This window comes from Taurulus bubalis (genome assembly GCF_910589615.1).
Source record: "Taurulus bubalis genome assembly, chromosome: 15".
In the NCBI taxonomy this organism is placed as follows: domain Eukaryota; kingdom Metazoa; phylum Chordata; class Actinopteri; order Perciformes; family Cottidae; genus Taurulus; species Taurulus bubalis.
In genome coordinates, this window is record NC_136603.1 from 4331084 (window position 1) to 4343822 (window position 12739).

At 42.1% G+C, this 12739-nt stretch overlaps 2 protein-coding genes across 2 annotated transcripts; one reads left to right on the forward strand and one right to left on the reverse strand.

Annotated features, from left to right (window-relative positions):
• Positions 1-5571: 5571 nt before the first annotated feature.
• LOC306747471 (uncharacterized protein) lies at positions 5572-9195 on the reverse strand (the record flags this gene model as incomplete). Its single annotated transcript, XM_079230528.1, has 6 exons — positions 5572-5844; positions 5933-6175; positions 7831-7861; positions 8086-8354; positions 8776-9018; positions 9187-9195. The coding sequence occupies 6 exons, from the start codon at positions 9193-9195 to the stop codon at positions 5572-5574; spliced, it is 1068 nt and encodes a 355-aa protein (XP_079086654.1).
• Positions 9196-11135: 1940 nt separating this feature from the next.
• On the forward strand, positions 11136-11870 carry LOC306747344 (gamma-crystallin M3-like; the record flags this gene model as incomplete). The annotated part of the gene is made up of 2 exons (XM_079230389.1): positions 11136-11387; positions 11595-11870. The coding sequence occupies exons 1-2, from the start codon at positions 11193-11195 to the stop codon at positions 11868-11870; spliced, it is 471 nt and encodes a 156-aa protein (XP_079086515.1). The 5' UTR covers positions 11136-11192.
• Positions 11871-12739: the final 869 nt, after the last annotated feature.

Sequence of the window (12739 nt, forward strand, 5' to 3'; positions counted from 1 at the left end):
CAAACACAGTATTCTTTGCATCGGTTTTGTATATAAAAAAACAACAACTCTAATGATACTAATAATCTGCCATGCATCAGTGGGGCTGGATTGGAGGCTAATTGCAGTTATTGATATGCAGGAGCAGATGGCAAGACCACCAACACATGTAAAGCCTTTGCACGGTCATGGTGCAGCCACACAGGTGATTTCACTCAACTTGCCTGATTACGCTTCTTCTCAGGGCTGTGTGGGGTCTGCAAGAACATATGTGGCCATGTGGAAGGGCAACTATTAGTTTTGTTGTTGTTTCTTTACCTGTTAACTGTAAAAAGCCCCAAAGCAACCCGAAGAAATGTGTGGGTCTACCTTGAAGTAGTCTCTAAACTAGACCCGTCCAGAGTTAAACGCTAGACGGGCAATAAAAAGCTAATTTATGGAGCAGTCCGTCATTGAAGATAAACACAAAGTCAGCTGCTGTCCAAAGACATGTTCAGCATCCCTCCCAGTCCCGTGGTCCGGTCTACGCTTGTGTCACCTAAAAGGATTGTTGTCTCCTGCCTCTCTTCTGTGCAGCGCTGCATGTCTGTGCAATAATACCGCCTTCATGTTCTCAGATCAGAGATCATAGGGAAACTGAGGGAGATGGGTTTCCATGGCAATACTGTTTCTTTTCTTTTTTTCTCCCCAGCTTTGACGTCACAGCGGGCTCCCTGGTAAACCTTCTGCACAAAGGTGTGTGTGCATAGACGAGCGCTGAATGAATACTGAAATGGGTGACTGCGCAGATCCATATTCACCGTGAATGTGGTGAAAGTGGTGTGAATCATGTATCGACTGCTGAGGCTGAACCTCCTTTTCTACCGCCCTGCTGCACTGTGTGTGTGTGTGTGTGTGTGTGTGTGTCTTCCATTCATCTCAATGCCTCGTGTTCTTTTATACGCAACTGCTTCAACAGAATAATCACCTTTAAGTCGCTTATCTCACAAAACAGAACAGAAAAATAAATATTTTTACATCCATTTTTTATATATTTTTTTTACAAAATGATGAGATGGAAAATCAGACCAGGGAGGAAACACACTGGCAGATGCTTTCGGTCCTTCAGTGGTGCACTTCAATCAGCCTGCAGAGGTTATTTGGTTGTGTAAACTAAGCCGTACCCCAGTTTGAGACTCCGTGTGCAATGCTGCCCCCTGGTGGCGAGCGGTGAAACTCGTCGGTTGATGAGAGAAAACATCAAACACACGGCAGAAAATGAACCGTACTCAACAAGCCTTGTTATTATAAAGTAGTTATTGTGATTGTGAGGTTATCAAGTTATTAAAATCATCAACTCTATTGGTTTGTTTGTCTTCCATCTGGTTGTTTGGAGTAGCTTTACTTTCATTTTGATACCAAGATATTATTAACAAGCATTATTGTTACTATAATAAAGGTAACTATCTAACATTATATACAATACTAATTGTAATACTTGCTGAGCTGTATTAAGGACACATATTAGTTCTACTCTATTATCATTGTTATTCACAGTGTTTTATATGTCATATTATTGCAGTGTTATTATGATATGTTGTGCATGCTCATATAGCACAACACAAAATACTTTGATATATCTTACAGCTATATTTATAATATGTAAAGCATCGCACTCTAACTAACGAATCCGATTACAACTTCAATAAGGATTTCAGACCAACTACAGGATGATTATTTCATTGTTTTATCATTTATGCACATATATTCATGCACATATTTGCACAATAATATGCAAATATGTGAGTTTTAATGTCTGTTTTTTTTTGTCATCTTGTCATTGTGCTTCTGTTTTCATGTGGTAACATCGCACTGTGCCAATCCTGCCGGACGATATACCCTTTCATTGATAACTAGCAATGAGAATATACAAATTATAGATAATATGGAGGGGAAACAGATGCACAGAAGGAAACAACTCGTCATAACATCTAATTTGTGTCTCCAGCGCCGTGGGGTGCGTTCCCTGCACAGTCCTCAGGTCCAAATTAACATCCCAGCAGGTCCATATGTGTGAGTGTGTGAGAGTTTGAGTGTCAGGTGTGTGAAGGAGGCAGTCAGAGTACTTTGCCAAATGAGGCTGTGGTGGGCATGGAGCCACATCACAGGAACACGGCCTCTCTGCAGGGGTCTCCTCGGAGGACAAGAGGGTGACAAGAGGCCGAAAGCAGATTCATCTCAGTCGTCATCTCTCCCCGGATGTCTCGGCAGCTTCAGCTGCTTTTCTCTCTCTGCGCTATTTTTAGATTTCGTTTAATGCATTTGACCCCTCAGTCTTTTCTGCGTGCCCCTGTCTCTCCTCCCAAATCTCTCTCTCTCTCTCTCTCTCTCTCGCTGCATTAGAGGAAGTCAGCCTCCCTTCTCCCATCTCCCCCTTCTCGCCATACAAGGTAACTCTTGCAGCCAGAAACAGAATTCTTTTCCCGGGATTAACATAGTTCCTTTTCAGCTGCTGAGACGGAGTTATAAATAACTGAGCTGGAGGAAGCGTGAGGCTCAGGCGGGGGACATTTGAGGACTCTGTAAAGAATCATAAAACATCTGAGAGATGATACTCTGTATTGGAAGACTGCTGCACATGTGAGCAGCCATAATCAATACATCTGGCTTTTCTTCAGGGCACAAACGAGACAACAGGAGATCACATAGGATCAATAATTAGACTGCAAAACATAAATCTTGATCTTAAGATAATAGGAAAAAACAAAGTGCATATTATATATATATATATATATCTTCTAATTGAAAGTCAGTATTCAACACGTCAATATTCCAATAAGTTCATCCTCTCATCCTGTAGGACTAAATGACTTATTGATCTCACAGCTTCATCAGTATTGACGTTCTCTCCTCCTCATGTCGACGTATTTTTTCTTTAATCCACTTAAAGAGGGAAGAGCGTGTTGCTTATTGTTACTTCTCTTGGATGTTTGAGCTGCAGACGGACATATGAGTAGAGTTTGATACTCGAAGTATGCAACGTTTCTCTGAGCTCACCTTAAAGTTTGGAAGTCAGTTGTGGTCCAACGTTCACATGGAGCATGGAGCGGAAACCTGAAGCCTCCAGTGCACAAACACTGAGAATTTACTTTTTTTGTGTGAAGTAAGAGGCATCTATAGTGTTCAGTAGATAAACATTTGAAATCAACAATATTTGCATATTTCAAGATTATGGATTTTTCAATTACGATGGCAAACCTCAATCACAGACACATAGCTATTCAAAGAGTATTCTTATAGATTATACAAAACAGCTGGAGGGGATCTTTCGTTTTTCTCATCTTGTGGGTGTTGTCCAATAACAGCCTCTAAAAGCCCAAATGAGTATACACACTGACATTTTTGAGTATCCTTAATTGAGTCACTTTTTCCAGGGTGATCGCATGACGTGGACTAAAGTATGTGGACAACACTGCAGCCCCATGTGACTGATGCACCTCTAAATGAGCACCAATACCAGTCTCCACTCCTCTTTGAAAACCTCATGTTGGAACTTATCTGCAGGGATTTGCTCCCACCTTCATCCACAAGAAGCATCCAGCACTGATGTAGTGGGACCAGGTCTGGCTCCAGTCCGTGGGACCAGGTCTGGCTCCCAGTCGGTTGGACCAGGTCTGGCTCCCAGTCGGTGGGACCAGGTCTGGCTCCCAGGCGGTTGGACCAGGTCTGGCTCCCAGTCGGTGGGACCAGGTCTGGCTCCCAGGCGGTTGGACCAGGTCTGGCTCCCAGTCGGTGGGACCAGGTCTGGCTCCCAGGCGGTGGGAACCAGTCCACCACGGCTCTCTGTGCCAGTCAAGTTCTTCCACAACCAAACTATGTCTTTAACGGACTTGGCTTCGTGCAGCGATGTGAGATCACTGTTGTCTAAACATGTAACCGCATGCTGGGAACTGAAACTGAACGACCCGAGTCCAAATCAAACAGCCGCAGACCCAAAAGTACACAAAACGATGTTGTATGCAGCTCCAAACATCATCCACAAGAGGGTGCACCATGGCTCCCTGTGATGTGTGTGTCCCTCTGGATCCTCCTCACTTGTCCCCCCCTCCCCTATCCGACCACCCAAAGCATCATGGGTTGCGGTAAACAAAGAGGCTTTAGGGGTGAATAACTGCAGCTGGGTGGAACGTTCTGGCTGGACTCCCCTTTGTGCCGTTGGGGGTCACGGCGTTGTTCCAGTGAGCCGAGCGTCAGCGTCAGCACTAACAGCAGCTGGCAAGCTCCAGGCTCTTACTGGCAAATCCCACTGAGTCATCAGCAAGCTGCACCTCTTTGTCCGCAGGGTTAGCAGCGCTCGCTGACCTCCATCCCGCATCAGCTGAGAGTCACAGGACCGTCTGCACTGATGCTCGGCCGTCCCAGAGGCACAAAGACCTGCACGCTCCTCAGTAACCATCACTCAAAAGCACATGCTTTTTTTGTTTTTGTTTTTTGAAGACAAATGAAAGACTTCTGATCTTAATCACCATTATGTGTGTGCAAAGTAATAAACCTCGATCATGCAGGTATCACAGAAATTCACACCATAGGCTTCCTCACTCATTTATTAGTATTTTTGCTAGTTGGTAAGGGATCATTTTACATTACAGGGATTAAGAAATGCATGGTTGTGGCAGTGCAAAAGCATGTTTATATTTTCTATTATTCTATTCGTATGTTTTGTCGTTTGAGTCGTATTTGTTACTTCAAAAAAGAAAAATGATCGGTATCAATTGATAACAATCACTTTAATGGTATTATGAGTATTATCTTCAGAAAAAAAGGTCTGATGTTCTTATAACATGTGGGATTGATGTCTGTATCATCCACATCACTACATAAAATATTTGTGGTTGCATTTAATGCATTGAAGACAAATATGGAATCAGTAAAAACTGTATCAAAAGAAGATTCATTCATGTTTTTTTATCAATCAAGCCGTCTGCCATAGTCATCTTTCTTATAAGCTGTATTATACTTGTAAATGATTGTTAATAGAACCAACCAACCAGTTCACAAGCTTACAGTTCAGATCTTCTGTTGTGCGTCAAAAAAATAAATAATTTGTAATAAAGTGGTAACGGATTCTTTGGTGCAGAAACAACAACATCTTCAGTAATTTCCTTAAAATAATTCGTTACAGCTTTTATTGTGGAAATCTTGGTGTTCATATGTATGTATGATGATGATGTTTTATAGGTCAAATGAATAATTTGTCAATATAGCAATAATAATAATAATAAATAGTCATTAGTTGTGGCTCTATAAACAAGTAGTCTCTCCTTTGCTCTCGACTCAACACCCCAACATGAACCCCAACATGAACATCATCATCTGGATACAAGTATGTTTTATTTTGTTATATTTACACATGTTATTTTAGATTAGTTGTACCTAATAAATTAGCAACTGGATTTAAATTCTCCTCATTGATAATTAATTGTTTTATCATCCATTTGTCTTCATATTAGATTTATGTGTACAAGAGAATAAACATACAAACAATCATAAGGGTCAAATACATTTATTGCAGTGCATGACATCACATGACAAGAGATTTTAACTGGTTTAATTTCACAGCTCCACGATTATTCTGATGGAGCCCACGGTGGGTTTCACAGCTCCCCACTCTGAGTGCTGCCGGTACTCCCCTTTCTCCAGCAGGTACTGGCGACCACAGAAGTTGGGATGTTCAAAGAAGACCCAGGAGCCCTCCAGGACCTTGCAGGACTGGACTTCCTGTCTGATCCATTTCTCCTGGATGGACTTCGCGTCTTCTGTCAACTCCCAAGATTGACCGCCAAAGTTGGGCCTGTCGAACAGCCTCAGCTTGTACAGCCCTTTGGCCTGGAACCCAAAACAGTCCAAGAGATGATTCACGAGGCAGAAAGCCTGTTTAGATATTCGTTTTTTTTTTACAGTTTTTTTGACTTACGTGTCTGATGATCCTGCAGGATCTGACGCAGTCATTGAATCCCATCCAGCGGCGGTGCTCATTGTACTCCCCTGGGCCAATGACGTACTGGTAGCCGGTGTAGTTGTCGCGCTCGTACAGAACCCACCAGCCACCCTCCACCTTGACCGAGTTACAGCGGCGGACGAAGCCCTGCAGGTCTGCCGAGTCCCCTTTGCAGTCGTAGGACTTTCCCTGGAAGTCCCGGTCCTCGTAAAACACAATCTGGAAAGAATAGACAGGATTATAGACTGCATTTGTCCCTCATTGACTACGTTTCTTGCACCAAATTCCCCCCAAAAAGATTAGCTTCTGCCACTGACATCACACATTTCCAATGCTGTCCTCACCTTCTCCATCTGTGGCTCTTAAAATACCAGATGCTGTAGCAAACGCAGTACTCTTCTTTATACACGGCAGAGACAATACTACCAAATGCATGGTTAGCAGGGCATGTACCAGTTATTACGATCCAAATATTCATCTAGAGTCCGCCCATTGTTCTTACTCACTGAGTTGCCTTTCCACACACAATGGTGGTTTCGCGGTGCCAAGTATCTACACGCCCATCCCTGCTCAGTCCAAACTGATCTGGACCGCTGCAACACATTGTCTTGTTTGTGCAATTTTATATAACGCTTTAATGTAAGATATACACTTTGAGGTGCTATATACAAATAAAGTGTCTCATCAATATCATTTATTTATTTTTTATATCATTATCTGGTCGAAATATGCAACATTATTATACAGAAGTCTACAATTATGAGGAAAAATCCACAGTTCATGAACATAATGATATTAAACTGCAGTGATGAAACCTGCAGACGCTGGTAACATAAACTACTTAGCACAGGTTGTATTACATGTATTGGACATTTTAAAAAGTCCAATGTTCTCTAGAAGAATTAAACAAAAGAACCCAAAACAATACCGTCGACACGTGTTTGTGTATGCAGCGTGTGCTTGTGTCAGAACTTGTATTTTGAACGATTTTATTTAAAAATGTATTTTTGCATGACTGCTTTAGCTCTGTATATATATATAATATACAGATATGATAGTTCTATTTTGACAGGATGATTGATTAAGCGCACACAAATGTACTTGAAATGAAACTGGATCTATTTCTGCTATTCACATCATCTACATCAGTACACAACCATTTACATGAACAATAAATACTATCTCTGGTTAAAAAAAAAAAGTGAACTGCCGGGACAAATTCAGAAAGTGATTTATCATAAAATATTTGCTCTGTAATAAGGCAAACCACTTGTTTGGGGGACCAAAAATATGGCAAACATATTTCATCTTAAGTATTAAGGTGAATAGTTAAAGATAATGTAATCACAAACAGTATTAGCATCAATAATGCTTAAAGGTTGTGCTCATACCATATCAAATTACATATAATAAGCAAAACAATGATCAAATTATTGAGTATAGGTCATTTTTATTCCATTCTGTGTTAAATCTGCCTCACAGTGTTTTACTAATACAGATACAAGACATACTACAAGCTTCTGTTGTGAATGAATATTAGCTAAAAACATATATTTTTGCCCTGAATTCTGACACTGACGTACATTCTGAATCAGGATCTGTGCAGACATGTTTGTGGCTCACAGGCAATATGTTGATGTGGAACTATCGATGTCTAATGTTAACCATCTTGTATATGAATCATTCATCTTGCACTCTCTCGCTAAGTTCCCGTATTGCATAATAGTATTATTATTTCATGTCCCTGCCGACGTAAAGTAGCATCTGACACCAATCTGTCATGAGACGTTAGCTGTGCTGAACAACACACGTGGGAGGTGTCATGTGACCCAACAAGAAAGAACGCAGACGTCACCGTTATGGGCAATACATACTTTTATTAATTTGAGTGCAACATTTGGGGATCTGGGGAGAAGCACAGATGTTCAGAGTTCTGGAATCTTCTGGACTGAATGTCTTGAGGAGTTCTTGAGCTAACTCAAGATTCCTGGAACGCCGGTGGCTTCAGTAGGACTCTGGAACTCTGGAAGTATTTGGAACATTCTGGAATTTAAGGATACTAGAACTTTGGGTGTCTTTAGCGCTCACGTAACTCTTTCAGGGGGGCGTGGCCTCTGCCGGTCTAGAACTCTGTGATCATGCGGAAGGATCCCACAGCGGGGGAGGTGGCGCCCCAGTCTGTGAAGTTGTGGTAGTCGCCGCGTTCCAGGAAGTACTGGCGCCCGTGGTAGTTGGGCTGCTCGTACAGGACCCACGCGCCGTCCACGACCACACAGGAGTGGATCTCCTGGAACTTGAAGGCCTCGTAAACCGACTCGCAATCCTCGGTGCCCTCTGCCGCCGGGCCTTCGAAATCCTTCTTTCCGTAGAACCTGATCTTCCAGGACTTCCCGTAGACCTTGAAAGAGTTAGTGAAGTCAAGTTGATGGAATCACGTTAGTGTTTAGCATCTGAACCGTTTGACCTAGTTTTCTTCAATAATTGAAGTGGACATAAAGCATCCTGCTGCCAAAATCATGAGCCTTTTATCTCTCCCTTTTCCCCTGTTGGCCTTTGACTGATTACTGCTTGGTTGGTGCACTCTGTGGTATTTGACTGCAGCTGGGTTACTCCCCTGCAAAAGAATTAACCCAGAAATGCTTCAAAATCAAGCTGCGTCCTTTATTCTACGTAAACTCCGACCCATTTTGACTCGTTTGACTAAATCTACTGCTTGATGTAGTAAATGTATCGCTGCTTAAAAAAAATAAGACAATCGCTACTAAATGATGGCTTTCAAAGCTGCAACCTGTTGGTATTCTACTGGTTATTGAGCTTACATTTTTGATAGAGCGACATGACTTGATGCTATCATTGAACCCCATCCACTGTTGGGGATCAGGGTATTCCCCGGGGCTCAGGATGTACTGGTTGCCGGTGTAGTTGGGACGCTCGTACAGCACCCAGCAGCCACTCTCCACCTTAATGGAGTTGCAACGGCCGAAGTAGGAGCGCAGGTCGGGACCGTCGGTGCTGCACTCATGGCGCCGGCCTTCGAAGTTCTTATCCTCAAAGAATGCAATCTGGATGGAAGGAAACGGACCAATCCTGGTAAACTATCATCCCGGCATTGTAGGAAATACAACAACGCCACATTGTTGTATTTCTAGACAAAAGACAGCTTACGTGCACGATATAGTTACTGCCTGACGGATCTTGAAATCCTTTAGAAAACAGAGTTTGCTCCTTACCTTCCCCATTGTTAATGCTACTGCTTGCCTGCCACCCAGCTGCAGCTGTGTTGTGGTTTATATCGAAATGCAGAATGTGCAGACGAGGGGAAACTGTTGTCATCTAAATTAGGTTGATTTGCATATCAGCAAAACGGTTTGGTCAAGTTTGATTTCCCTTTGTCCTCATGGGACGGCCTCGTATCAAAGAATTGACAAAATTGTCAAACTTATCAAGGCCGACAGTCATCTTTAATAATTGTGTGTATCGTTTCCACCGTGTTCATTGTCATTTGGTCTAATTATCAGCAGACATTGTTTATGGGATGGGGCATTATTCAGTAGATTGTCGTCATTGTGCCTTCTTGCAGGATGAGATTATATCATCATGATGGCAATGCAGACTTTGATTCTTACCTTTTTTATTCCATTATGTCATAATGTGACCAAGAAGTTGTCGATTGTGAGTTAAGCGTTAGCATGCATGCGGAATTCTGGATTCTTGAAACGTAATGAAGAAAATATCATATTTCATAAAACCCAACAACGTGTGTTCAATCCCGTTTGAAGCTGCAGCGTCGTCTCCCTCGAAGGTGTAACCAACAACATTAACGATGGGCGAAGTACATATTATACATGACATCTGTGTTGGAAATGTCCAAACGTCTGCAGTGAGAAGGTTTTATTTAACTAAAGCTGGTGTTTCACTTTTTCTACTGGAAGACAACAGGATACAGAAGAAGAGAAGTCCTGATTTCAACCATGGCTGATGGAGTTGATGTTTTCTGTTTTTAATGAACCACAAAGATTCATTATGAGCTGAAGACACATCTAAATAAGCAGATTGTAAGCAGTGTTTTGCTTAGTAATGAAAAAGAAAACATAGAGTTGTATTTAGGAACAATACTTGTTGGCTCTCCTGATCACAATAGAACCATCGATCATGTTTATTAGTAGCGTCTGTGGTTCTCCTGGTTTGACAAGTCAAATTGTCTGTTGTGAAAAAAGACTTTTCATAATAATACCAATAGAGGTAAAATACCATCAGACCACTGAGTCACAAGTAATTTACTCACACCAACCTTTTTAAGGTGTTCTTAATGCAGCACAATATAGCCATAAGCAGAATATATCCTGACTATACCCTGAATATACCCTTGTAGGCTGAGAGAGATGTATTCAATATGGTGTTTATGTACTGGCATTAAAATGAACAAACACAGATAACACTGAGATCAAATAATTACATTTCTGAGCTTCCATGTGTTTGGGCAGAGTTATTGTTAAGGGACCAGAAATAAACAAAGGCTGTTTACTTCAATCAGGCTGGAGCACCAAGCTTCATTTGTCAGCTTTACCGACTCCGTACTATGGTTTGAGTGCATGTCAGGGCATTTTGCTAATAGTAATTGTATTAAAAAAAACTCATAGCCATTTAAAACTCTATTCTCAAGACATCCACGGTGTGAACTTGTGCCACATTCAAACGAGGCGTGACAAATCCATTCAGACAGACTGTTCAAAGTCCGTTTGTTTTTCTTTCTCGTCGCTCTAATCTTCTCCAGTCTGAGAAATGTGTAAACTGCCGCTCGGTTCTTCTCCCTCCTCTCCCGCCTTGTGTCTTCCACCCATTTCCCTACTCCCTTTGTGCTCGATCAGGATGGCACACATGAAATTAACAGCGATCGCAGAGCTGCTTATTCATCAGCTTCCAGATGATTTGAATGACAAAACCCCTGTTACGGGGCGTATAAAGTATAAAAGCCGCTCGGTATAAAGGCCACAGGTTGTTGGACAGATTGCCACAAACACAGATCATCCATCATGGGCAAGGTTTGTCAGGAGTAGACCAGAAAACAAGCACTTTTTTTAGTTTAGGAGCAATGTAGTGGGAAATGATAATAGAGATGGACGTCTAAGCTTACTGAAGTAATTCAAGCCTTTTCCAAATCGGTTTGTTCTGTTTTTCTTTTCTACAGATCACCTTCTACGAGGAGAAGAACTTCCAGGGTCGCTCCTATGAGTGCATGAGCGACTGCTCCGACATGTCCTCCTACCTGAGCAGGTGCCAGTCCTGCAGGGTGGAGAGCGGCTGCTTCATGGTCTACGACCGCACCAACTACATGGGAAGCCAGTACTTCATGAGGAGGGGCGAGTACTCTGACTACCAGAGCATGATGGGCATGAGCGACTCCATCCGATCCTGCCGTTTGATTCCTCAGGTGTGGGAGGATTTAAAATATACAATAAACCAGTAATCTTTAATGTCTAAGTAACATTAGATCATTTTCATTTTATTTATTTTCCTGCTGTGCTGTTGGAATGTAAAGACGTTAAACACCTTTTACACGAACAGCGAGCAAAACCGCCATCTCTAAATCTTCGGAGCCCCACGCTGACCCCGTCCTCCTCTTTGTGTTCGTCCACAGCACCGTGGACAGTTCAGGATGAAGATCTACGAGAGGGAGAACTTCGGTGGTCAGATGAACGAGCTGATGGACGACTGCGACAACATCATGGACCGTTACCGCATGAACGACTGCCAGTCCTGCCACGTGATGGACGGCCACTGGCTGATGTACGAGCAGCCCCAGTACAGAGGCAGGATGATGTACATGAGGCCCGGAGAGTACAGGAGCTTCAGGGACATGGGCATGAGCGGCATGAGGTTCATGAGCATGAGGCGCATCACTGATTCCTGTTGAAGCAGAGAAAAAGCAATGTGTTGAATAAAAACGAAAGAGGAATCAAACGTCACCTTGTCATTGTGTTGTCTTGAATGAAATAGAAGATGGGCGTGTGTGTGTGTGTGTGTGTTTGAGGGTTAAATCTGCATAACTGGCCTTTAAATTGAGCAAGTGCATCATATTCAACCGGCTTAGTCACACGTTCTGTGACAGTATTACCACTTAAATGTACTCCAAATTACACAACCTGCTAAATAGCATGACAGATGTATAAATACAAGAAAGATCATAAAAGATACATACTGTTTTATGAGGTTTTGCACAAAGCATATAGTTTAATTCACCACGCTTGATGAACAGAAATCTTTTGTATTTTCAGACAATACAAAAGTCACGTCTGCTATCACCACTCCATGTTGTCACTTTCACGCCATGCAATTTAATGTAAATATTAAAAATAAATGTGTTTTTTTTATTCATTTAAATAACACACAAACACAGTGCACATGCAACTGCTGTCTATGCGGTTCCTAGATGAAATAAAACCACTCGTAAAGGGGACCTCCCCCAATTTACAGTTTAGTGTATTAAACAGTTCAGTGCACTGTCCTCTGTGGGCCTGAACATAACATCATTATTAGGGTTCAGGGTGAGATCCTTTCTCTTAACCCGCTTCTTTTGAGACCTCCACCTTTCAAAAAGGGCGTGAACTACATTTCTGTACTGCGCTTTTAAGACGGGTTTCCATAGTCTGTGAATACACTTCGACACTCACTTCTTTCTAAATACATGTTGTTGTGTAATATGCGGTACCTTTTTAATGATTTATTTAGTTTTTATGCTTCATATATTAGTCCAACATTTGTTCATAATGCATATAGTATTCT